Source organism: Mustela lutreola, chromosome 4 (assembly GCF_030435805.1).
Source record: "Mustela lutreola isolate mMusLut2 chromosome 4, mMusLut2.pri, whole genome shotgun sequence".
NCBI classification, from domain to species: Eukaryota; Metazoa; Chordata; class Mammalia; order Carnivora; family Mustelidae; genus Mustela; species Mustela lutreola.
The window spans coordinates 111,849,585-111,876,733 of record NC_081293.1 but is presented as its reverse complement, the minus strand read 5'-3'; the positions used below and the strand labels follow the sequence as shown (position 1 = coordinate 111,876,733).

Genomic DNA, 27,149 nt, shown 5'->3' with positions numbered 1-27,149 from the left:
ATGTTATCTATAGTTGCTGGTCTGAGGCAGTTTTGAGGGGGCCAGTCCTGGCACCAAGCAGATGGCTCAGATGATAAGAGTCCCTGTGAAGCTATAGGATTTTGTAATGTCATGACTCACTTCTTCTAGAAACTTCTAAAGATTTTGTTGACCAAGTGGAGTCCATCCCATGGTTTAAAAGAACAGTGGTTTTATATTCTAGAATGGCCAATATACTTTTGACTCTAAATACATTTTCATGGAAGCACATATCATGCAATCGGGAAGGAAATTTGTAGCTGTCTCACTCTGTTTGCCGAACAAAAGCCATCTCTGCAGAAGGAGCCTCCAGGGTTGACCAAAGCTTTCACTGGGACTTCTTGGAAATGTGTCCTAGTCTTAGATATCAATGTTAATCTGGCTGCAGGAGAAGAATGAACTTGGAAAGTGCCAAGGCTCAGGCAGCCAAGCCTCTTCCCAGAGCAGCAAAATCAGTGGGGTAGAAATAACTGCTTTAGTCTGTAATCAGAAAATGTGCATTGGCTTTCTCCCACTGGGCATCCAGGGTCAGGGGTTCGAAGGGACACTGTAGGTGCCCTGCCCAGATCTTCCCGTTTGCCAGCTGCTACGGCATTGGCTGTTCTTTGCTCACAGCTGTCCCTCTTTCCGGGGACTCAGCCAACTTTTCCAGAAGTGAATGCACTCACTGGGGGGTTGGGGCGGTGGATGATTTGGGCACACGGGCCCGCCACTTTGCCTCTCGGGGCAACTGGCTCCTTGGTACAATTATGCTCCCAAGCTCCCTGTGGGATCAGCTACGCTTCAGTGCAAATCACATCCTCGCTCTGTTCCTTCCCCGGTCCCCTGGACCTCTTCTCCCACAAGCATACCCTCAACAAATCAGGTGGACCCAAGTCCCTATCTCAGTTTTGGCTTCTGGGGAATCTGACCCGAATGAGGGATCTAGCCTCTCTTCTGAGGTTCTGATACTTTGCCAAGATCAGGCTGCTTTCCTAAATTTCATTCAGGTTTCATGGTTTTTGTAGCTATTTGTAAGCTTGAAAACTGATCAAATGGAAGTATTTTTCAGGTAATTTCAAATTACCCATTTGTATTATGTATCTGTCAGATATCACTGCAATGATTTTATTTACACATCTGTCTTCTGCATCAGGCTGAGAATTATTTGAGGAAGGGGACCAAAGCTTGCACCCCAGGCACCAGCACAGTATCAGCCCACGTAGGCTCCACGAATGGGTGGTGAATGGATAATTCGCAAGGATGCATGAAACGCAGCATCAAGTCATAAACCAAAATTTACAAAATTAGAAATATTCAGGATATAGGTTTAAGATGAGGAGTATCTTGGCTCTTATTGAGTTTCATGACTATCATAATAATAAAATCTCTACATGATGTATGAATTCCTTCATTTTTCTCTTTCCTTTTCCTTTCTCTACTCTGCTTGGGTTCCCAACTTTTAGCCTTTTCCCCTAAATTAAATCTGTTGGATTTGATTTTCTTTCTTTGTAACTCATGTGTTGGTCTGTGAATGCAGGTCTCTTCAAACTTCCTGGGCAGAGAACAGAACTTCCATGGGTAGGGAAATCACAGTAGTTTAAACTCTCATTCAAGAGTTTGTTTCTACTTTTTACTTCCTTTCTCCCTTTACCTGGTAGAACCAAGGCCTTCCAGGAGCAGGATTTAGACCATCCTTGGCTAAGGTTGCCAGTTAAAATACAAATCACCCAGGTGAAACTGAATTTCACAGAAGCAATGAATAATTTTTTAGTAGGTCTCAGACAGTATTTGATGGCAATATTTTGGGCATATTTATACAATATTCAAATCTAACTTGGTGTCTTGTTTCTTCTCTCCCCCTTCCTCCCTCCCCCGTTCTTCCTCCTTCCTTCCCTCCCTGCTTTCTAAATCTTGCAATTCTATCTCTGGTAAAATAATCTTATAAATGGCAGGGGTTTCTTGTTTTTTTTTATTTTAGATGTTACAATACCTGATTTCTAGAATACAAGATACACCTGCTTCATACCGAGTTCCATCGTAGATGATGAAACAGCGAAGTTCCAGGTTATAAATTTAAAATGTTCAATGGTTAAAAATTAAACTTTGAAGACACAATTCATGAAATACGTACATACAACTACTTAAACAGGGGATTGTCAAGCTTCCTATAAAATGCTAGACAGTAAATATTTTTGGCTTTGTGGCTTTGTGGGTCATAAGGCGTCTGTGGCAAGTACTCAGCTCTGTCTTTGTAGCTTGAAATCTGCTGTAGGTAATATATAAACAACTTACCAGGGGTGCCTGGGGGACTCAGTGGGTTAAGCGTCTGACTCTTGGATCCGGCTCAGGTCATGATCTCCGAGATGTGAGATGGAGCCCCTAGTCAGGCTCCGTGCTGAGCACAGAGTCTGCTTGGATTCATTCCCCCTCCCTCCCCTTCTCCCTCTGACCCCCCCATATAAATAAATCTTTAAACAACTGGCCATAGCTGCATTCAAATAAAACTTTGTAGGGCAGTAATGTGGCAATTAAATCATGATATCAGAAGACCCTCACAAATATTTTTAAAAATATTTTATTTATTTATTATTTATTTTGATAAAGAGAAAGAGAGAGAGGGAACACAAGCAGGGGTGAGAGGCAGAGGGAGAGGGAGAAGAAGACTCCGTGCCAAGCAGGGAACCCAATGCCAACCAGACCCCAGGACCCTGGGATCATGACCTGAGCTGAGGGCAGACGCTTCACGGACGGAGTCTGTCAGGCGGCCCTCTCACAAATATTTTAAAATGCAGTTGTAAGAAATGATTCTGATTTTTACTCACAAAATTACTTTTAAAGAAGCCCACACCATTCTATACGATTCTGCTGAAGGTGGAATGAACGCGATCCTTTCACATATTTCTAACGATCGTGAGAATTAATTGGAGAATACTTTCCAGAAATTAATTTGACAGGCTATTTCGAGAGCCATAAACCTTGAGGCATAGGGTATAGATACTGGTAAATGAAGGCTTAAATTTCCTCAGTGCCCAAACTCTGCCCAGGCCAAAGCCTGGGCCTGAAGTTGTGTACAGAGTGAAAGGTTTAAAAGGAATATCGGTGGCCCAACTCTATGGAGAAGGAGGTTGAAAGAAGTCATTTGAGGAAATACTATGCACTGCTCCTAAAAAGGATAAGAAGACAACATATGGGCGCCTGCGTGGCTCAGTCATTAAGTGTCTGCCTCAGCTCAGGTCATGATCCCGGGGTCCTGGGATGGAGCCCTGCATCCCCCGCTCGCGGGAAGCCTGCTCCTCCCTTTCCCACTGCCCCTGCTTGTGCTCTCTCTCTCGCTGTCTCTCTCTCTGTCAAATAAATAATAAAATCTTTAAAAGAAAATAAAGAAGACGACATAAGGACTATAAGAAAATGCTTAGGATATAATGGGAACTAAAAAAGTATCTGTCTATGGACTTGCACGAGTGCTCTGGTCACAACACTACACAAGCAGGAGGTCCAGAGCAGAACTTACAAGGTACTGACAATTCAAGTGGTAGAATTTCTCCCCAAACTTTCTGCCATGCCAGGACGCTGTCGTGGCCCAGAGCGGGGGCTCTGGCACCAGAGAGTCTGGCTCTGATGGCAGCCTCCTCACTCACTGGCCCTGTGACCCTGTGCTTCTGTTCTGTCATCTGTAAAATGGGGACAATGACAGCACCTTGCTCACGCAGTTGTGAAGACTAGAAAACAGAGTAAGTAAAACCGTCGAACCGTTGTCGATGAGCGCTGTTCGGTAAGGTGTGCCGTTGGTATTAGGTGACGTTTACAGAGAATCAGTGATTTTTCTAACGGCACAAACCCATTTATACTTCTAAAGAAACAGGTCACCAGGGAGTCTAAAAGTCGAATGATAACAGGGCTCAGCTTGGAAGGCGGTGCCTTCCCTCGCTCCGTGATACTTACTGAGTCAACCAGGATGTGGGACTGAGCGTGGGGCCCTCCTTCCAAAGGCCGGGAAAAATGGACATCTATGGAATATTGTACATCTGGTTCTAAACAGATGGTTGTGGGCAGCAGCACGATTCTGTAGGAAGAGAAATAAAGCAACAATTCAGTGACAAAAGTACAATTATATAACCTAAGCCGCCAGGGTATTTGGTGGTGTTCCAACCTGCGCTGAAGTGGGTTTGACGGTGGGGGCAGAGGCCGGGTCTAGACCAGCTCCGGTGGGTTGGGGGGAGAGCAAATTCACTCTCAGATTCTCTGTGTGGCTCTTGCATAGGATTGTGCCAAATAGCAAATCTTAGGGACTACCAGCCATGGGTTGTCGCGACTACTCTGGGAAAAGGACAGACAGAACAAATGTCCTTTATTCTACCTACCATGCTAATCTCAACAGGGTCTCTTGTTTTATTTTGCCACAAATCTTTGATGCAAAATTAGTAGCTTTTTTCTTTCTTTTTTTTTTTTTAACCTTATAGACTCTCAGCTGTTGGGAATACCAGCTGAATATTTGATTCTTACTCTTGTAGCATATTAATTTCTCACCTCTGCAGGCCGTTTGGTGAACGGGAAAGGAAAGTTCTAGACTGAGAATGAGGAGCTCAGGGCTAGAATCCTGGTTCTGCAGTATGTTAGCTCCAAGACTGGGGCTGGTCTCCAAGAAGTCTCATTCTCAATTGCCTCCTCACCCAATGAAGAGAAAGTCTCCTTAGTGAGTTGTTAGCAAGATAAAATATGATCTTAAATGTGAAGCTTAGTGTAGTCCACAGCAAGCAATAAATGTCACCGTCTCCTTTACTTCTTCTGCTTAGGTCTTCGATACAAATTACTGATAAAGGAACAAAATTCTAAGAAACCTTCCATGTTTGAGGACAGGTCCCGAGCATACCTGGAAGCCGCCGGTAAAGGGAAAGACAAAGGCCGTGGCCGTGGACTCTTGCGTGGACAGTGCTTGCTCCCTCCAAGGGGCTTAACCAGGACCTGGACAGTCCAGTCGGCTGCAGGCTAGACAGGAAGGACATAAAAAGCACGCCCTTGTGAAGATGCACACACAAAACACACCTCATGGGTAGCCCTTGGACTTGAACCCACAACCCCCAGCCCTCTTGGAAAATGGAATTTGGGAGCAGAGTCTGAGAGGCTCATTCTCTGCTCTCGCTTGCTGGGGTCGGAATGGTGACCCAGGTAGACCCAGGAATATTGTTTCTGGTCGTAGCTCTAGTTCCTGGGCTGGAAAAGCCCTGGTGCTCCTGATGGGCCTTGTTTTTAACATCTGTCTCCCAAAGATTCAATTACCACACCCTGTCCCTGGATCACAGAACAAAAGTGGAAATCTGGAATCCTTCACAAAAGCTTGTATCCCTTTTTTCATGTTACTGCAGAAATATTATTATATAAATGTATCATTACACAGATTTTGTTATGTAATATTTGCTTATTATATGGCTAAATCTATCTATAGGTGTCGTCTAAATATGCATATATGTATTTATAGCATATGCTAATTCACTATACTCTGAAAGCCATGCAATTTGGAAATGCTTTTTAAAGATGCCAGAGATGTGTCTTCTTAATGGAAAAATTAAAAAATATATACCACATTTTTAATGACTCATCCTACTGTGTAGGTCCAAGTTCACTGAAACTCCTTGGCTATCATTTAGAAGGGAGCCATAGAGATTTGTGTCATATCAAGAGTTTCAAAGTGGATCAGCCGCTCTGGTCATACAACACCATGAGAGTTTCCAGAACGAGGTCCCTCGAGGAACCCTGGGGTTTCTGAGACCATTCCAGTCTCATAAAGCATTTTTCAGGGGAAATGGTCTGTGGGGCTTCTGACTATCAAAGAAAAGATTATGCAGAGAAAAAGTTCGGGGCCACTGCTCTAGATGGAGTGTTTTTCTGGTTTGGTTTCTGTTCTGTCTTAGATCTTTCTCAACAGGCAGGGGGAGGTGGCAAGAGGAGCAGCCTGCCGTTAGCTCTTCTCTTGTTTCAGGGTCAAGTCCAAGTCCAAAATAAATGTCTCTTCTGCATGAACCTGAATCTCTGCACACAGGTTAGCTTACTGAAGCTTTAGAAAATTTTAAGGAAAAAGTCCCAGGAGGGCAGAATTCGTGTTATTTTAGTTTTTTATTGTTCTTACACAAACATGCCATCCCCGCTTCCCTAGATCTTGCACCTGAGATACGTAGCGTCAACTTCAGCTTCTCTCCATGGAATAAAGCATGTGTGCCTCTGGCTTACTGTGTTGTTTTAATATTTTTAGGAAACTCTTTGATTTCTAATGCTCTCCAGATGTTCGACTTTTTGCAAATCATTTTCTGTTGACCCTATCTAGCAAGACCGGGATGGAAACTTGTAGCTCCAGAATGTACTTCAGTCAGCCTCTTACCCCTGAAGAAGCAGCCGGATACCTGAGGCTCGTAGCAAAGGGCGATGGTGAAGTCCATGGGCAAGGAAATGTTGCTGACGACAAATCTCAAGCCGGCCCCAGGGAGAACGCTGGCAAATCCAGGTCCAGTCCACGTAACAGGGGTTCCAGGAACTGGTTCTCGGAAAACCATGTGAAAGGCAGGCACCTGGCCAAAAGTCACTGAGCCCTAAAATTGAAGAGGAATGCACACAGCTTTGCCTGCAGTCGAGTCCTGGAAGAGCTCAGGGGGGAAAAAAAAAAAAAAAAGCACATATTTCCTGATGTGTATATGATACATCTGAGTCAAGGATAAATTATTCCAACCAGGTCCAGAAGGCAGCTGAGGATAACTTGCTGAATCAGCAGCATATGTTACCATATGGAATGATTGATTTGAAAGCAATGTCACTGGAAATCACTTTAAGCTTAAGTACCCCACGTGCTAATGAACTGAACAAATTCCACACTGATGACCTTGGATTTTCTCAGATATGACTATGGGACTCTCGCCAAAATATGGAAGGAAAGAAAATATTCCCATGCTTACTTCATGGGCTTTTCCTAATTATTCATGATGCTGAGAAAACCCACATGGCTTTTGTTTTTTGGATAAATCTTCCATGCAAATATAAGACATGCTCCTCTATCTGCTTGGAGGCATAGAAGTATAAAACTTGTAACACACTTGATTGATTAGAATCCCTGATGGTCTCTATCCTGGCTGTCAGCCTGGGGCCATCTGGATCCTGTAGATAATACTTTAATGACTTCGCCTCTGCCTCCCCAGGCTTGCAGCCTCTACCGGAACTCTGCCTCTTGTGGCTTTCTGCCCTCATCACCACCCCTGCCAATAAGTGTTTCACACTCTTTCCAACCGCCAACGGAGTCACACCCAGATTACTTTGTCTGGAGTTCAAGTTGTTCTGTGATCTACCCCAAACTCCTTTTTGTCTGATAAAGGCTTATTCAGTAACAATTCAACGCCAATCCCTGGGTTAGGAACACGAATATGAATAGGACAGAGTCCTTGATGTGGAAGAGTTTAGAATCTGGCATTGGAGACCGAAATGTAATTAAGAAACCATATCGGCCAGGTGAGCTTTCAATGAACAGATACATGTAACATATCTGTATACCCTCACCATAGACCCTGTAGGTGTCCCTCGGGGATCCCCTTTCCCTGGTTGGAGCACCCACCCATGAGTTGCTCTGTGTGTGGCTTCTAAGAGTTCACAGCTGCCTCCTTCTCCGGAGAACTGGCCTCCTATACCTCCTCCCCAAGCCCACCTCCATCCCTGCTCCCAGGGTAGCTCACAACCAATGGCTTCTTAATACAAGGCTATAAAAAGCCGAGGACAACTCTGTCCATGGTTTATGCTTCTGAGCTCCTTCGTGGATCAATCCAAAGTTTGTTTTACCTGAGACCACATCTTACTTTTTCACCCTTGTTTCTGTCTTCCTCTTCTGGAGTTTTCCTGAATAGCACTTCCTTAATAAATCATATGCACCTGAATCCAGGCTTCGGCTCTGTCTCTAGGGCACTTGACCCAAGACAGTCGGTGCCTGACTTTTTACCCAGAAGCAGGCTCCTAGATGCACTTTGGGAGGAGGATGGTTTTTGGGTCAGCTGGTGATGAGGACCCCAGTGTGTAACTTGTATGATGATCCCTGGAACGTGGTTAGCAGAGCAATTACTAAAGCTGTCACCTGTGGAGAACTTGGGACAAGAGCAAGGGGGAAGCGGGGCACCCACTGGATATTTCTGGCACTGAGAGATATAAGGGAGCAGTAATTATAAGGACTGTGGACTGCAGCAATAGGAGGTAGTTGTTGAATGCCGCTGATGCTTGGATGAGAGAAGATGACGGGTTCAGGGCAGTCATTCACTAATTCAAAGCCTAGTGTGAGGATCAGAGGGCCCACCTCCTTGGAGGTCTTTAAAGACTCCTCTCCTTTAGTTAGGTGGCAGGAAGAGCTGAAGACCAAGCACAGGACTTCGCTGTAGGACTTGCAGAACTGCAGAAAAGCCTGAATTCTCGGTAAGTCACCTATGCTGAAGTCAGGCCCCTCACAGGGAAGAAGAGGGCTTTTAAGACACGGGTGAAGCACACGAGAACCTTGAACCCTGAGGTTCTCCTGAACACCCTCTGACTATAGAAATAATCCACTCACCCTTACTGGAAAATAGAGTCCCTCCACTCCACCCCAGCCATATTTGAGGACAATGTAGAAACCTCAAATGATGCAGGTGCCTTGGAAGAAAATGTGCACCTTCCCCCGGACCTGCCTATAATACCCCTCCTGACCACCTGCCTGAGCATTAGGGTCAAGTTTCAGCATGATCTGACTGGGAAAGGGCTGGATGTCTGAGAGGGACTGGCTAACATACACCAGTAGCAACTGGGAAAGAATGGCTGGCTATGGATCCTGAGGTTGTTAGAGCAGGGAAGCGGAATATGAAACTGGATAAAGACAGTATGTGGACTTGGGGTCACTAGTAATGTAGGATTTAATTAGCCTGGCAAGAGCCCTGGGGCCTTGAGAGAGTGATCCAATATATTGCTGGAGCAGCTCTTGGAAGCTTGGCAAAAAATGTGACTCTCAGGAAGGGAAGCAGAGGTTCTAGAAGAGCTTTAGCAGGCTCTGGAAGAAGGGATACTAGGCTCACAGTCAGTAAGTCATGCAGTCATGCTAGAATGGATCTAAAATACAAGACCAGAAAACACACCCATTAATTATGTTTCTTGAAGGCCTAGGGAACGTGCTGTGTATCAGGACAGTAAGCAATGAACTGGTGAGTAGGGCACCAGCATCCCTGAAGAGCTGAGTGTTGAGTATCCTCTGTAGGCTGGTGGGATTCATCATTACAGAACTGAGCTCCTTAGTGTCACTGCAAAGGACAGGACCACAAACTATCAAAGACAGGGCATGTCTTAACTCTCAAAAGCACAATGGGTACAATTATGAAAATGGGCAGCAAGGATTAGAGTAGGAGACAAGAGGACCTGCCCCATAGGAATCTTCTATGCAGATGATTAACAGAACATGGTATTCATAGGAGCAAGGTGGAAGAGCAGACCACAAAGCTTTATATATGTAATCAGAAGTGATCCGGTATGAATTAGTGAAAAGTTGAGGTCAGCTGCCCTCATGGAAAGACATGATGCTTTGTCAAGTTCCTAGATTTGAGCCACTTCTTGGATCCAGAACCTGATGACCAAAAAGAGGCCAGGTCCCCATGAAGAAAGACTCTTCAAAACCAAGGCAAGTGTAAACCATGTACCCAGCCATCATGGTCCCCTTGTTAGAAGAGGGGCTTATAAGGGTCAGGTAATATATGGAGTCCTGGCCCAAGTTCTTTTTGCAGTGGATTTACTGCACTTAGTGGACCACCCACTGATTATTTCCTCCAATTCCTGAGTATGTTATTGGCATAGACCTGCTTAGCAGTGGACACTGACTCTTTGAATTGAAAGGTAACAGAAGAGCTCTTATAGTAGGAAATGCCAAGTAAAATCTTCCGAGGTGCCCATCCTCCTCCACTTTCTCCTCACCAAGCCAATATAGTAAACAAAAAACAATACTGCAAATCAGTGGCATCCTCCAAGTGTCACTGTCAGGACTCAGTGGCGATTCCCATCATATCCTCATTACAGACTTAATACAAACCTAACCAGCGTAGTCCCACTTTTGTCTTTACCAGAGCAGTCAAACGCCACCTTCGTATACGATATACAGCTATTCAAATGCAAAATGTGTTCTTCTCCATTCTCATATAGAAGAAGGAACAGAAGCAATTTGTATTGACTCGGGGTGAGCAGTTGTGTGTATTCAGTCTTGCCCCAAGGCTGTTCATTCTCTGTTCACTCTCTAATAGTTTAGCCCCAGAGGGTTTGAATCATCCTGGCATTCCACAAAATATTACAGCAATTTCCTATATTAAAGGATATAATTGGGTGAAGATGAGTCTTCATCTCATCTTCATGAAGATCAAGTTGGGTCCCTTGGTCCAAAGTGATGTTACATGGTCTCCCATAGAGAATCTCACAGTCTATGCACTTGTTTGGCACCACTCCCGGATGGCTCACAGAGTGTCTGAACCACCAGTGAGGGAAAGCAGAACACTTCCTCGGCTCAAGGGACTCACTTTACAGCAAAAGAAATATAGCACTGGCCTTGTGACTTTGAGATCCACTGCTCCTACACAAACCTAGCCTTCCAGAAGATTCTAATCTCAGATGGGATTGGAATGGGGGTCTCTTAAAGCTGCATCAGCTCAGCTAGCTTGGAAATGACACCATGCGAGGCAGGATAGTATTCTTATGGAGTTTGTTTACTCCTTAGAGTGAAGTCTTTTATGTAATGCTGTGTTCCCAACAGGCAGAAAACATGGGTTTGGAAATCAAGTGGGAGTAGCCAAGTTCACTGTCACTGATGGTGATCATGGGAATTTGGGCTTCTCATGCTTTCAACTTTAGGCTCTGTAGGTCTTGACGTCTCGATTCTTGGGTAGGAACAAAGAACTCCACTAAACTTAAGGCTACGGCTGCTGCCTAGTCACTCAGGACCCTCATGCCAGTAGGCCAGCAGGCCTGGAAAGAAACGACCATCACTGGAAGGGCTGATGTTATATAATCAGGACGTGAGGAATATCCATGGCACTGAGGTGGCCCAACTAAGACACACTTGGCACTGCCCTACGTGTAGCCTGATGAGACTATAGAAACCAGAGGCTCAGACCCTGGAGGGATGAGGGTCTAGGTCATCCTACCCCAACAGACGTGCTAGTTGAGGATGAGGGGACTCTAGAATGGGTGGCAAGAAGGGCGGAAGATAGAGAGTATCAGTTACAACCTTGGGACCAACTGTCACAGCTGAGGCTGCAGTTTGTCCCACTAGTCTCCTTTTGTAAATCTTCCTGGGAACAGTGACCCATGAGAATTCCTGGGGAACCCATGCTTGCATGGAAGGAACTTAATGGAAGAAACAAATGAGCACGATCGGCTTCACGGGCATGCAATGTGTGTACTTGCAGAGGGTCCCATGCTCCAAAGGGCCTAGGGTTTGGTTTCCTGCTCTGCTGTCACCATCTTGAAATCGTAATTTTATCTTTGAAGTTGTTTGTGAAGGAAGTCTCTTGGGATAATGGAGGGCACATCTGAGCGGAAGAGATGTGCCAACTATGTGCTTGCTTGCTCCCATTTGCAAAGAGCTCACACGATGCCAGTGAGCATAGCGTTCAAGTGGACCTACTATGTGCATGTTTTCGGTAAGACTAAGAGTGCATACAAGGCAAATGTGTTACATTTATGACTGAGTAAGCAGGGTGCTGACAGCTCCAAGAAGCCAGGCTTTCCGTTCCAACCAGAGCTTGCTTTGAAACAGAAAGAAGGCAAAGGCATTCGAAGAAAGCCATTATTCATGTGGCTTCGCCGTATCAGCCAGCAGCCTACAAGGAAGGATGATTAGAAGGAATAAAAGATAAGGTGACTCCTGGGTGCCCATCTCGCAGTCCTGCCTTACTCATCAGCATGCTGAATGCAGGGAGTGTTGGTACAACACAAACTGAGAAGTGAAATGAAAACTAAGTTGAGCTGGTTTTGTGCAGCCTACCATTGTTCTGGAAAGAACAAGCTAGAGATGCATATGTGACCACAAACTTGCAATCTCGGGACCTACACAGGAGCCAAATGCTCTCATGTTTGCAGTGGAAACTGGCATTGCACGACACAAAGATAAATGGTACAATTCAGGCTAATAATTTAACTTCTACGTATTTCTTTTCCTCAAACGACATTAAACAGCAAATAAAAAATCACTAACAAGTCACGAGAGAAAGACCTCGGAAGAAACTAAGAAGCTAGATATTTCAGCACCTTCAGTGTTCTTTTCCCCGGATTTCTGAACACAGGGCTCTGCTCAGGGATCTGAGCACTGCCCCTCACAGGGCCTCCCTCTCAAGCCACAGCAGCTGTGACTGCTGGCTGCTGTCTTGCACTGCTCCCTCCTCTTGAGAACTGCCCTTGGATGGGAGCCCCCTCCACGGAGAGGTCGTCTGAATCTGCGCTGACAGGCCTGAACCATGGCCTCAACCACGGCCGACCGATGGACACCACTCGCCTGCCCTTGGGCCTCAATGGGGGACAATTCTGTTGTGCTGCTTCCAACCTCACGCGGGTCCAGGCCAAGGCTAGACTCTATCCTAGACTCGTCCTTGCCTTGCTTTCTCCTCCCCAGCTTCCTGCTCTTGCTCCCCTACAGGCGTCTCCTGATGAGTGTCCCCCAGTAATGCATGCACATCCTAACCTCTGTCATATCTGTTTCTGGGGGACCCAACCCAAGACAGCAACTCAGTCCCCATGTCCACATGTATAGAAAACAGAAATAAAATTTTCACACAAAAATAGGCCCTTGTTTTGTATTCTTCTGTTGCACCAAGCTGGCCCAGCCAATTGATTTCATAACCCACTTACTAATAGACAGAACTTCCAGTTTTAAAATGACTGATCTACGGGACCCCAGAGACGGAAACAAGGAACTGTGTCCAGTGGGAACTGTGTCCCATGGCAGGACATGGTAGGCAATGTCAGAGGAGGATAGATCTGTGTTGGGTCTTCAGGGATGAGGAGAAGTTTTACAAATCAGTCATACAGAGGTGGTCATTTCAGGGGAGGGGAGGAGTCACTGTTTCCCACTCTCTTCTTTCAGATGGACTCAGAATGAGAAGTGCAGAGAGTCAGAGAAGGCTCCATAGGCATGTGGTGTGGGAACAGAAACAAGAGAAAGAGCGAGACCGCCATATTGGTGTGCGTGGACCCAGGAGGAAGAGCCCCGGCCAGGAAGCCTTCTCTGCTCCTCTCGGCTGGAGGGGGCTCCCTTTAATCCTGAGTCCCTATCACGTTATGGGCACCTCTTCTCTGATGCTCCCTCCACCCCACCACCATTAGCTGTTTGTGTACATGGCTCATGTCTACAACAACAATCTAAAGTGCAGGCTTCACGTCTACATAGTTTTGTTATGGATCCAAGCATTTCATTCCCTCAAGGAGGTCTCTTATCTGTAAGGAACTGCCTCAGGTGCTAGACTCATGAACAAGACAGCCAGTGGCTGATTTCACTTGCTTTCCAACACGTGCACTCGTGCACACACACATGGAAATGTTCAGTAAGCAAAGATCCCAGGGTATGAATGAACAAATGAATGATTGGGTCTCAAGCACCCCCAACTTCCGCTAATATAGTGGGATGGCTACAAAATCCTCAGGTCTCCTCCGGCCTTCTGAAGCCATTGGAGGGGGTCCTGTGGAGTGTGGGATGGATGCCCTGGCCACATCCCATGGCCTCAGATTCCAGGGCACAGCCATGCACCAGCCCCAGGGATATCCCCATGTCCTTTACCCTCCAAAGAGGGGGGAACTATTCCTCAGCACCATACCTTTCCTTACTAAAATGACAAGAAATTATGCAATGCCTGACTCTCTGACTCCAGAATCCAGCTTTCCAGAAACTTCTGTCTTGAAAGAAATAAAGCTACTGAAGTGTGGCCCAGAGGCTCTAATTACTTTGAGCTGGGTTCCTCCTTTCGTCCATCCCCTCCTGGAGGATACGAGGAGCTCACGAGGCCTGAGCACTTAGCCGGGCCCCACCTGGTTCTGAGCACAGTTCCTTGTTCGCTCAACAGCAGGACAGACAACAGCCATGAAGAAGTGGATTACCTCACTCCGCTCGTCAGCAGGCACACTCTGCTTCTGATTGCTCTTCAGTATTATACAGCCCTTGTCAACTGTGAAATCGCTCCCTTGTTGCTGGAAATACACATCACATGTAGGCAGCACTGTTGCCGATACCTTAACAAGAAAAGAAACGACAGGGTAAGCAACTGGCAAAAGTTCCTGTTATACTGCAGGGTGAGAGTTTCCGATTAACCGATAGCCTGAAGGTAATCCTGATTCTCATTTCACAGTTTCAGGAAGGAGCCATGAGGCAGTTGATACTTTTCTGTTCCTCTGCGAACATGGGAAATTTTTGGTCGTCTGATGAGCACGTGTTGGGTTTTCTTTTTAAAGGATGCTGTGTCCCATTGACATTCAAGACTGGGGAAACGTTTATTCTTATCTATTAGTTCTACGGTGTGAAAAAAAAAAAAAAAAAGCACAAATGCTGTCTTAATGTGAAATCTCAGGAAGAAAGTTGTAGAAAGTCCACAACAGGCCTGGCGGCCAGACTCAGACTCATTAGCTTATTGTCTCTCTGGCCACTCCCTAGACCCATTCCTGGCAGTTCTCACAGTTTGTGGGATTTGGCCTTTTGGGTTCCCGTGAGAGGTTCGAGCCGGAGAGCCAAATCCCCACAGCCAAACTGAAGCAGCGGAACAACATTCATCCCGCTCTGGGGTTCCTTAAGACCCTGGCCTCGCGGCCTTCTCTTTGCTACTTGTCCTCAGGGTGACCCCAGTCAGAATCTCCAGTGGCTCCGTTCCAGATTGCTGCTGGGCTCTGGACATGCGTGTTTCCTTGGCTGATGTTTTGTTGCTGGTGTTACTACCAAGATTTTTAATTTCACAGGTTCCCTGGTTGGTTGTCTCGAGCGTGCAGTCCTAGGCTCAGCTGTGGCCTGCTTCCGGAACACTCTTACTCCAGTGTTGACTGCTCTGATTCTCAGCCACACTCTGACCAGCTGCCTGAACTCTGTGATGAGGACCCTTGGACAGGCTACACTGGATTATGTCAATTTGTCCTCATCTTTGTTGTTTTTTGTTTTGTTTTGTTTTGTTTTCCCCTCACCAATTGAGTTCATCACGTAACACAAAATTTGAGACTATTTTATTAATTTCATACAGACAGTATATTATAGAATTAGCCTTATATTATACTGTATTAAATTTTATACTATGTTAAATTCAATCAATATTAACTTTTTGTGACCACAAATCATTTCTATAAGAAAACAGACCAGTGTTTCCCAAACTGTCTATGAATCACCTAGTTCTCTGTTAACACAAAGATATGATTGAGTAGGTGTGGGGTAAGGCTTAAGCTTCTCCAAATGCAGTGAACTCACAGGTCATGCCAACCTTGTTGGTTGAGTTGCAAGGATGTTGCCATCAACTGAATATTTGTGTCCCTGCAGCATCCATATATAGAAGCCTATTCCCCAAGGCAATGGTATTTAAGGTGCTTGGGTCATGAGAGCATATCCTCATGAAGAGGATTAGTTCCCTTATGAAAGGAACCCCAGAGAACTCCTTTGTGCCTTCTACTGTGCAAAGACTCAGCGGAAAAAGAACTAGGAAGCGGGCTCTTGCCAGACACAAATCTGCTGGAGCTCTGCTCTTGGACTTCCCAGCTTCTAGGACTGGGAGAAGTAAATTTATGTTGTTTATAAGCCACCCAGTCTATGGTGATTTTGTTACAGCAGCCTGGATAAGTTCAGATACACACACACACATACACATACACATACTGTTTGAAGACCCAACAAGAAAGTTAATCATCATTTTTAGTTCCCCAGAGTGTTTAAACAACTATTTGTAAGTTGTGGACTTGGAGTCACACCCTTTCATGTGTCCATCATCCTTTCTCTTCTCTCTGCTACCTATTAACCCTTCCTTCTTCCTGTTGGACTACTGCAGTCCACCCTCCCTCCATCCCGGGCCCCACTTGTAGGAGATGGCACTGACAGGAAAACTGAGGACAGTCTTCCTCAGGGCAGTCCCTTGCTCAGAAAGCTTCAGTGAGTTCTCATTGCCCAGAGAATAAAATACAGTTTCTCTAATAAGAGAATCTAATGTTCTTTTCCAATACTTCTTCCCTGTACAAACTTCCTGTTCCATGAACGCCCCTGCCCTGTCTCTCCTGTGAGTCATTACTTACAACTTTTCACCAAGGCCACCAACTGAAACATTTCTTGTTCTCAAGTCTCAGCCCATATTATTCTACCTGTGCATTAGACCTGCTCATAAAAGATCACTCACTCTGAAATTGTAACACATTGCACGAAGCAACACTCTCCTCATCATATGAGAAGCTGCCTGGAAATTAAAGATGCCTACGCTTAGGTTGTTTGGAAAATTAAATTAGATAATGCATGTGAAGCTCAAAGTGCAAGGTACTAACGAAATGGAAAATTGTGGGTTTTTTGTTTTGTTTTGTTTTTTGAGATTTTATTTATTCATTTGACAGACAGAGATCACAAGTAGGCAGTGAGAAAGGCAGAGAGAGAGGAGGAAGCAGGCTCCCCACTGAGCAGAGAGCCCAATGCAGGGCTTGAACCCAGGACCCTGGGATCATGACCTGAGCTGAAGGCAGAGGCTTTAACCCACTTTTTTAACCCCTTTTAACCCACTGAGCCACCCAGGCACCCCAACTTGTGGGTTTTTTTAAAAAAATTTTTTAAAGTAAACTTTTTTTACTTTTTTAAAGTGAACTCTACTCCTACTCAAGAGTTGCATGCTCTACCAACGGAGCCAGCCAGGGGCCCATGGAAGCTTTCTTAGTCACAACAGCAAAGGCATAGTAAGCACACAATGTGTAATTGTTATATGAGTGCACAAATAATTCCTATCTAACTTAAATCCTTTCTGCCACAATTATCGATCATGTTTTCAGTGAAAAGGAAATTATTCATGATGCTATTTTTTAAACACTTAACATCAGTTCCACCATGAATTTACTTTCCGTTGTCTTCCGTTGACTTTCTAACTCTTCAAGCAATCTTTCTGGCTCTTTAAGCCTGTTTTATAGCCTTGATTTTTTTTTTTTAATTTCCTTAAAGCCATGGAGAGAGGAGCAAGTCTTCACATCAAATGCTAGTCTCAGTTCAGAGCTACATCCCCACAGGTTATGATCCTATTTAATGGATTGCTGGCACCCGCCACATGGTGCACAGGGAATGAATGGTCAGTATCAGTCCGTCTACACTAGATAATTACATCTGCTTTGTGTTTTCTTATCTGAAACAATGGGAACGATTGTATTTATAGTAGTGTGGGAAAGATACCACCGTGTGTCCCTTCTATTGTTTCACTGTTAGTTACCACGTTCACAATGCTTCTGACACCGATGTGCGGGTTTATTCCCACACCCACCAAGTCTCTGACCCCAGGTGGGTGTCCTATAATTTCTTTCAGTCCTGACACCATCTCCCTGGATTCAGCGTCAGATGCCACAGGTTAAGGTCTCCGTCCCACTAGACTGCCCCACCCTCCTTCAGAAGCCAGCAGAAAAGCCAGGTTGTTCCTGGGACTTCTGACCAACCAGCTATAAAGTGGGATTCCCATGACACCCCACCCCCCCAGCTGCAAGAGCTTGATAATTTGCTAGAGTCGTTGACAAAACTCAGGGGAACACTTAGGTTTCACAGTTTATCATACAATAAAGGATCCTATAAAGGATACAGATAAACAGCCAGAGGAAGAGATACACAGAGCAAGGACCGGACTGGGAGGTTCTGGAAGCAGGCGCTTTGGGCTCTGGAGTCGGGGTGCACCAGCCCCCTGGCACATGGGTGTGCTCACCAACCAGGACACCTCTGAACACAATACTTTGGAGATTTTTATGGAAGCTTTATCACATAGGCATGATCAATCATTAACTCCATCTCTAGTCCCTCTCCCCTTCCCAGAGAATGGGTGAGGGGTGGGGCTGAAGATTCCCAGCTCCTAATCGTGGCTGGTTCTTCTCTGGTGGCCAACCCCTATCCAGAAGCCCATCAAGTCACCTGATTGGAACAAAGGACACTCCTATCATCCAGGAAATTCCAAAGGATTTAGGAGCCCTTCATCAGGAGCCTTCTAATATTTTGGTCAAAGACCAAATATTAGAACAAAAGGTATTCTAGCGCTCCTGTCACTCAAGAAATTACATGGGTGTTCGGAGCTCTGTACCAAGTATCAGGGGTAGGGACTAATACATATTTTCTATTACTTTACAATAGTTACAACCTAACTATAAATACCAATATTCCTTTCCCAAAGGTTTTTTTTTTCCCAGTCACCATCATAAAGACAAAATTAAAAACCTGCGAAGAATGCGGACATAGAATTGTTTCGCTTTATTCCCCCCACCACAGCTGTAAGTCTAAGTAGGGACAGTAAAAGCCTCCTGTCCCCTACCCCAATTCCAGTCAGTAAAAGGGAATATTCCAAGCCTCCTAAGGGGCATTTTCATCCCTCCCACCAACAGTGTCCAGATAAAGAAGAGATCGCAAGAAATGGCTTCATCGCTGGAACCTGGATGAGTTCCCGTTTCCCTCCAAATCCCCTCTTCCAAACCGACCTTCACATGCTTTCTCTCCTTGAGACCTTCACCTCGCATTACCTTTTCCCTTGTCACATTCCTGCCTGCCTGTGGCTGGTGTCACGTGCTTGGGAATGTCACAGGAGTCTAACTGGTATTTTCTCTAATCATTCCACATATGTGTGTGTCAGCTCCTCTAATGAGACTTTTAGAAAAGTATGTTTAGGAAAAAGACCCCACAGGCCTGGGACTTGTAGGAAACGAGGTAGCGTGTCAAGGGACATTTGCAATCACACACTCCAGTGAACATGGCTGCCTTCAGCGAGAACTGCTAAGCTGAGACTGGCTTCAGGAGAGCAGAGAACACAGCATCCTCGTCTGTTAGGCACCTTACTCATTCATTCATTCCAGAGTCTGTGATGTTCCTACCATGGGTCAGGAACTGTGGTCGGCACTAGGGCAATGGTGGTGAATGCGATGCACTTCCATCCTTCCTGCTCATGGTCTATAGTGCCATGGGCAAGGCAGACAAGTAGATGCTCAATAAACATGTCCTATCTGATGGGCACATCAAAAGAGCAAAATTGAAATCACAGCTTAATCCAATTCCCACTTACATGCCAGGCTCTGTACTAGAACTGGACTACGGAGATTAAATAAAATGCAGACTCTGCCCTCAAGAATTTCTATAATCTTCAGTTCTGTGATAAATTCAACTCTACTCCGATCTGCATCTGTGGGCAAAACCATTCTTTTCGACCTTACCCTTGTTCTCAAGGGTGTGTTTGATATATGGACTGACACACCATCAGATCAAATCTGTAAGGAGACTAGATGAAATACGAACCAGAGGCGCACGTCCTTCCAGTGGGGTGGCCTCCTCTGCCTCATACAGATAGAAATTCAAAGGAGCAAAGAAGTAGCCGGGGGCCGGTTCCGTGCAGCGGCGGCCAGTGACGTGTGGGCGGCATTCACACTGTCCATCCTTGGGGGAGCACCTGGGGAAGACCAAATCCATCAGGCACAAATGTTGCGGGGGGAGCGGGCAGGTATAAAATGAAGGCAGGGGGTGCTGAGCTCAAAGCCCTCTGAATTTGGACCCACTCTTTGAATCGATCAATCCATCTTGACGAGGAAGTTAGGAGGCCATGGAGTCCATGTGTCTGGTCTTGAAAAGCCAATCCAGATCCACAAAACCCAAGTAGCACTTCTTTCCTCTGATTCTGCGCTAAAGACTGCAAAAAGGAGTGTAGGACCTCTCTTTACAGGGTGGCAAAAAGTTGGTGTTTTAGGCAGGTCAAGTCGCACAAGGCATCCATCCTTCCACCCCCTGGGATACCCAGGGGTACAACTGTTTCCCTCTTCCTTAGGAATATTTCAAGCAAAATAAATCAACTGGGCTGTAGCACATGCTTCAGGATCATCACCTTTAAATGCCCTCTGCTTGTCAAGGAATAAAGTCCATCCCTGATGACTATGAGCAAAGTGGGATAAAAGATGCTTTTACGTGGAAATGTGAGCGAGGACTGTAGGCACAGAACACTGCCGTTCATTTGACTTACACGTTGGAATAAGCACCTCCAATGTCGCAGTCGCAGGGAGAACAGCCGTGGAGGTCATCTTCCAGTCCCCAGTATCCAGCCTACAAGGAGAGAATGCTCAGCCGATTCTATCTGAAGTGTAATATTAAAACCAGTCCAAGACTGTTGACTCACGTCAAACAGCCACACGGCCTGGACAATCACCCAGCCTCTCTTGCCTGCACACTTGGTAATGATCTTGGAGGACACGTATCTTTCATTTCTGGGACTCAAAAGGAGGGGGACAGGTGGGTTGTCTGCAGATGACTCCGAGCTCAGATGTGGTGGAAACCATGGGGTCTTCTAGCAGTACCAATTTCAGACCAGTCTGGGGAGAAGGGCTTTAGCTGATTCGCAACTGCTTTTGTAAAACCAATAGGTTCCCTTACCACAGAATCATTGGGGATTTTTGCTTCTACAGCCCCAAAATGTTTGGGGATTAAAAAAAAATTCAATCAAGCTGCTTTTGAGATCTTAGTTGAATATCATAGTTCAGTAGGCTCACTTGTTTATAAATAAGTCATTTTGGCACAGTAAACTTTATGTGAGAGAGTCAGCTCTGTTCGAGACTTTTTTTCATCATTGCAACATCTTGACCTTTATTAAATATAAGCAGCTGGTGAGATACAAACAACCAGTTCTTAAATCTGATAACATTTACTATTAAATGCTCAAATAAAAAAAACACAAACTTCCCCCTCAGATCTCCAGTTAACATGCTCAGAAAAAATTAAGTTCTTAATAACAGGTAGTATCGATATACCTTTTTTTTTTCATTAGCTTGGTACAATTTTATGCCTGATTTTACTAAAAAAAGGATTTATTTTAAACATTAGAAGTTGACATAACTTGTTACAAAACACAGGACAGGACTCTTGATATTTTTGCCAAAACTAAACGTCAGTTCAAGCAAAAACAACGTGCCATGACCGGCCTTACTCAGGATGTGGTTGTGAAAACTCCCCCGGTCCAGGCATGCTGGCGTGGGAGATGGGGAGCAGGGGATGGGGAGCAGGTGAGGGGAGAGGGAGCCTGGCGCAGGTCAGGGGGCCTGGGCACCACCGGACACAGGAGGAAGGGGGCCCCTGCTGGAGGCGTGGGCTCAGCCACCATGGATAAGCCTCCGTGGGGTGGACCTGCCCAGTTATTTTCCTGTTTCCTTCTCTGTCTTGTCCCCACATGGCCACGCAGTTGGCCTGGCCCACCTTGGTTCATAATTTCTAGGTCACCTGCCCTGTCTTAGAGAGTTCCTGCTTTGCACGTGCTTCCTGGATTTCTTTCCCCACCTCCTGTGCCCCATCCACCTAGGTTTTCAGTAAAATGACTTAAAATATTAGCACAAAACTATGTTGTAATAGGCATATGTTTCTTATTTATCAGCTGCATTTCTTCAGACACATCAAGGTCACTGTTCTTTTATTAGGTTAAACTTTTTTTTCTTTCTAAAATGTCATGGTGGGCTGCCAAGATTGAAGAACAAAGGGACGAGTTGGATTTGAACTCCCTAACTGCATGACACATTTCTTATGGCGTAAAAAAAGGTTTTCTTTTACTAACTTTAGACATATGTGCTCATATGTTTAGAGGAGTCTGTGAAAAATCCAGGAGTTTGTTTCCCACAGGAATCTCCAGCCCATGTAAACCTGTGGTTTGGGGTTTTTATTTTTTTTGAAACGAGCTCGTCCAAAATATTTTTAGGCAAGGAGTGGGTAGGGGTGGTAAAGGGAACTGTATGTGAGAGACAGAAGAAAAGGCTCCATGATCTGGCGGGCCGAGAGAAGGGAGCAGATCAATTGTCACAATCTATCCTGCTTGGCGCTTTCAGAAGAACAGCGCATAACACTTCTAGCATCGGTGCCTGGGTGGTAAAAGTTGGTGTACCAGTGAGTGTTTAACAACTGGCTCTCTCGGGAAGAATTATAGAAAACTCTACTATTTGCTGGTTTCTGTAGCTTAAACAACTCTTCCCAGGGAAGTCTGAAATACATCAGGACAAAGAAAGCAATTAACAAGACCAGGTCTCTTCTGGGCAATGGCAGTAGAAATCCCATACATACAAGGGAACATACAAAGGAAACATACAAGGGAAATCCTAGGCAAATACATACGGTGCATTCTTCACAGTGTGGTCCTGTGGCAAACGTCTGGCATAAGCACTGCCCCGTGTCCACATCGCAGGCTGAGAGGGGAAGACTCCCAAAGGGGTTACAGTCACAGGCTGAAAGCATGGCAAACAATTATTCTCGTTTTTGTGACCCCATTCTTGTCCTGAAGAGCTCACAGTGAGCCCAGTGCATGGCCCCAAGAAGAGAACAGCCAGCCTGCCTAGTGTATCGTCTTGTTGCACGATCACTGTGGTGCGTGCACCCCCACATAGGAAAGCCAGGGCCAGATGCTTGCAGAGAACCCCGTGCGGTTTTGCAGGACGACACTTAGGAGACAAAGGAAAAGAAGTTGTGCGAGCAGGGCCAGGTGGCACAGTAACCCTAGTGATGCTGGGGGTGGGGTCAGATTGCTTGAGGCAGGCAAGGGTTTCTGAGGGTCCTGGTCGTTACCGTGGCTCCTTCTGTGGCTGTTGCATCTAATGTCTTTCTCTTCCCTCTCTTCTTACTGCCTAGTTACCTTCTCTTTTAATTGTCTCTCTCCTCTGTCTCTGCCACACAGAGGCATCCTTGAGTCCTGCCTATGTTGTAAAGGCTAAGAAATTTGCTACCAGAGCAAGATATACATTTCTCCTGCAGGAAAAAACCACTGTTTGTGGAAACAACCCAAATGTCCATCGGATGATGCTGAATGAATAGGTCATATGTGGACTCTCCACACAACGGAATATTGCTCCGCCATAAAAAGGAATGAAACATGGACACACACTGCAACGTGGACGAACCTTGAAAACATGATGCTAAGTGAAAGAAGCTGGCCACAAAGGACCGCATATTGGATCATTTCATTTGCACGAAATGAAATGCCCACACTGGGCAAATCTACAGAGACCGGTTGCCCAGGGCTGGGGGAAAGGAGGAGGGGGTGGTAGTTAGTCAAGGGGCTTCTTTTTTTTTTCTTATGGCAAAATACATTTCATCTAAAATTTTTAAATACACCCACACTGTTGTGCATCCGATCTCCAGAACTCAATGCCCATGAAATACCATCTCCACCCCTTCTTCCCTCCCCCAAGCCCTTGGCAACCACTACTTTGTGTTTCCATGGACTTAGCTGCCCTAGGTACCTCGTGCAAGTGGACTGATCATACAGTAGCTGACCTTTTGGGACTGGTTTATTTCACTGAGCCTAACCTCCCCAAGGTTCATCCATGCTGCTGCACGTATCAGACTCCCTTTTAAAGGCTCATGAATATTCTGTTGTACGTATATGCCACACTATGTTTGCCCACTCATCCACGGATGGACACTTGGATCGTGTCTACTTTTTGGCTATTGTGAACAATGCTGCTAAGAACATAAGCGCACACATCTCTCCAAGCTTTTGGGTAGATAGCCAGATGTAGCGTATAGGGTTTCTTTCGGCGGTAATGCAAATGTTCTGAAATTGACTCTGGTGGTAGCTATACAACTCTGAATAAGCTAGAAATCACGAATTGTACTTCAAAGAGTGGATTGTATGGTATGTGAATTATAGCTCACTGAAGCTGTTACAAAAGAAAAAAAAAAAAAAGCACACAATATTTGTCCTATTCTGGGAGGGCATCAGGTCAATTTTGAACCAGGGAAACACTCAGGTGTGATGGGAATTGGCTTGACTATACAATTCACTCTCTTGGAATTTAATGTTGCCATTCAACTCCAGAAGGCATGTTGCTCTCTAAACATGTAAATAATCTACAGTTCCTCAAATGGGCAGAAATACAGAACATGATGCTGTGACCAAAGGGAAATTATTTCCCCAGGATTCCCGGGGGAATCTGCAGTTTTAGGAGACCTCAGGCAGCTCTAAATTTCTGTGATCCTAGGGCCAAGGGTCTTCCATTTGGCCCCAGAAAACTCTGAGGTTCTTCTTGTTTCCCTGCAACCTCTCTCTTAGCTCTTTTTTTCTTTGCCAGAGTATAAAGGACCAAGTCCAGGAGGGGTATGAGACGAAAGGGGAGAAGTAATTTTAAAAAAAGGAAAAAGAAAAGAAACCACCACTTGAAGATTGCTTAAGAAGTTATCAATATATGCACAAATGTATAATGTAATTTATTGAATCTGTATAAGAGAGTCCAAGTCAGACCATTTTTCTAAAGGTCTCACAACTTGGCTCTGAATTTCTTGGCATTTTCCCATGTTTGGCCCCAGTGGGGTAATGTGAGCGCCCCCTGCTGGTCCCTTATGATAACCTCAGCTCACCACCAAGAGAAAAATCAATCTACCAAAATCTGTGGGAGGGTATTTTTGGGTTTTTTTGGGGGGGCGGGGGGGGGCGGAGGTTGCATCGCTTTAGAAAACCCAGAGGCAGGCAATACCTTCAGTGTTTACCAAATTTTAGGGTTGACAGAGACAGCCCCAAGTTTTAAAACGCATCCGGCTGTTAGACTGTCGCTGCTGACTTACGCTGACAGCCCATTGGGTCGGTCGCGTTCAGCCCGTGGTGGTTGGGCTTGCACCGGTCACACTTGGCTCCTTCCACGTTCTCTTTGCACAAGCACTGGCCGGCCACAGTCCCCAAAACAGGATCAGACTGACTCACACACATGCCACCCGATAAGGTCCCGTCCGGGTCACATTCACAGGCTGGGGACACAGACACAGCAGTCTCTTAGTTAATTGCAAATTGTGGGAAACCTGAGATATAAACATAGCATTTTACTCATGTTACAACTATTTTATTTTGTTTAAATAATTAAATATGTTTAAACAAATAGACTAGTGGGTGAGGGCTATTCAGATATGTCTCCCAGATTTCAGGCTTTGGAAAATGCTGAACAAATGTGTGTGTGTATATATATATATATATAATTTTTTTTAACGGCTTTTAAGTGATTCTCAAGTAAGAGGATCAGAGGAAGACTGATATTATGAAAACTGGATGTGAAGAGTACATTGATTACTTTGGGGGGTGATGTAAAGGTTTTGGAGCTAGCTAGAGATGATGATCATAAAACTTTGTGCCCTGTTGTACATTTTAAAATGGTTAATTTTATATCATGTCAGTTTCGCCTCAATGAAAGAAAGATTAAAAGAAGAAAATAAGACTCCAATGGTGAGCATGAAGTCCAGAGGCAAGTAAGCATGGGACGCTATAATGTAATACACAAATATAGATCTATATACACAAATATGCAAATACAGATACACAGACACGCATATATATCATCCAGGGTTGTGAGAAGTAAGAGAAAAAACATTACATAAACTGTCTACCCAATCTCTGAAATCTGGCTAAGAAAGTAAGTCTGTCCTTCCCCATCACCGAATAATAAAGATAAATGCTCTCATTCTCTTTAATTCATCCTTTTGGGAGCACCTTCAAGAAAGAAAGGGCGAGAATAACAAGAAGGGTTTATATCACTGTTTTCTTTTTGGAAATCTGCTGGCAGGGCAGAAGCTAGGACGAAGAGATTCTGCAAAATGAGATAGTCACCTACAGCCAAGGAGCAAACAAAAGAACCACCCCACCCCTACCCTCTTTTCTGTTCAGCAGGAACCTGAAAGACTACAGGAGGGAGTATGCTATGAAAAGGGATACTGAGAGTATGAATAATTCCAGAGGGAAGTAATAAAAGGCAGAGTTTGACTTGAGTATAAGGAAGAGCTCTCTGGCAGTTAGAGCTGCCCAGTAGAGCAGTGGCCCCTCATTTTTAGGGGTAGCGTCCAGGAGAGGCTGGAACATGTCATTGCCTGACAGACTCTTTCAATTTTCAACTGTTATTGGATGGTGGCTGGTAATAAAATCTTATTATGGAAAAACAGCATTCAGTTCTGTTTAGTTTGGGAAAACCAGAATTTTCTTTTAATTAAATACATTTGCTTCTAGAAAGGAAGGGATAAGCCGGATGCATTTTAGAAGTAGCCCAAAGGAAAGAGGTCAGCTTTACATGGGAGCCACTCCAAAGGGTCAGTATTGAGCTCCAGAATATAATGTAATTAGGTACAGAAGTATCCTTTGGGGAAAGGATGTGGGTGAGGAGGTAGTAACTTTACACAGAAATAACCCTGTGTCATGTCCTTTAGGATAGAAGTCCAGTAAAATTTCTTGGCATCATACAGCTTAACTCCAGCAAACTCACATTGTCAGTGGTTGAATCAACCAAATCTTTGTGTTTTTTCCTGTATCACATTTGACTGTGTTTTAATCACAGAAGACTTAAATTTAGCCAATCTTAGGCCTAGAGTCTGATCATATAAATATTTAGGCTCAAACAAGGACAATTTGGAGAAAATTTATATGAGAATGCTGGTCAGTCTTAATAAATGCCATTTGTACACTCATACTCCCCCACACATAAACATGTACTTAGGGAAAGTGGGGGGTCTCATGAAGGCGGTTTTTATAAGCTCCTCATTTTTCTTTCTTTTTAAAAAAAAAAACCTCCTTGTTTATAAAGAACTACTTCTTAATCTCATATCTGGGTTCTAGTTTTCTTAGTTTCCTTCAGAAGCGACATCATTAATTCTAAGGTTTTTTTTTTTTTTTAAGAATTTATTTATTTGAGAGTGAGCAAGAGCAACTGAGAGAGAGCACAAGCAGGGGGAGGGGCAGAAGGAGAAGCAGACTCCCCACTGAGCAGAGAGCCTGACCTGGGGTGGGGGGTTTGAATTCAGGACCCTGGGATCATGACCTGAGCTGAAGGCAGACGCTTAACCCACTGAGCCCCCAAGCGTTCCAACACGAAGTGGTTTTTAAGGATCAAGGCTTTGGTGAATGTGACTCTCTGGCTTAGTTACTTCTAATCTCTTTCCAGGTCCCTAGATTATCTGTTTCAAAACATTATATTTTCCC

At 44.9% G+C, this 27,149-nt stretch overlaps 1 protein-coding gene across 1 annotated transcript in view; it reads right to left on the bottom strand.

Moving 5' to 3' along the window:
- The window catches only part of LAMB4 (laminin subunit beta 4), a 92,224-nt gene that overhangs the window by 43,856 nt on the left and 21,219 nt on the right, over window positions 1–27,149 (bottom strand). Inside the window, exons 11-18 of the mRNA XM_059170794.1 lie at window positions 24,761–24,940; window positions 22,319–22,428; window positions 20,193–20,272; window positions 19,478–19,628; window positions 14,110–14,241; window positions 6,396–6,581; window positions 4,871–4,986; window positions 3,943–4,063 (exon numbers count right to left, since the gene is read on the bottom strand). Coding sequence (XP_059026777.1) covers window positions 3,943–4,063; window positions 4,871–4,986; window positions 6,396–6,581; window positions 14,110–14,241; window positions 19,478–19,628; window positions 20,193–20,272; window positions 22,319–22,428; window positions 24,761–24,940 — 1,076 coding nt within the window. The remainder of the gene's footprint in view (window positions 1–3,942; window positions 4,064–4,870; window positions 4,987–6,395; window positions 6,582–14,109; window positions 14,242–19,477; window positions 19,629–20,192; window positions 20,273–22,318; window positions 22,429–24,760; window positions 24,941–27,149) is intronic.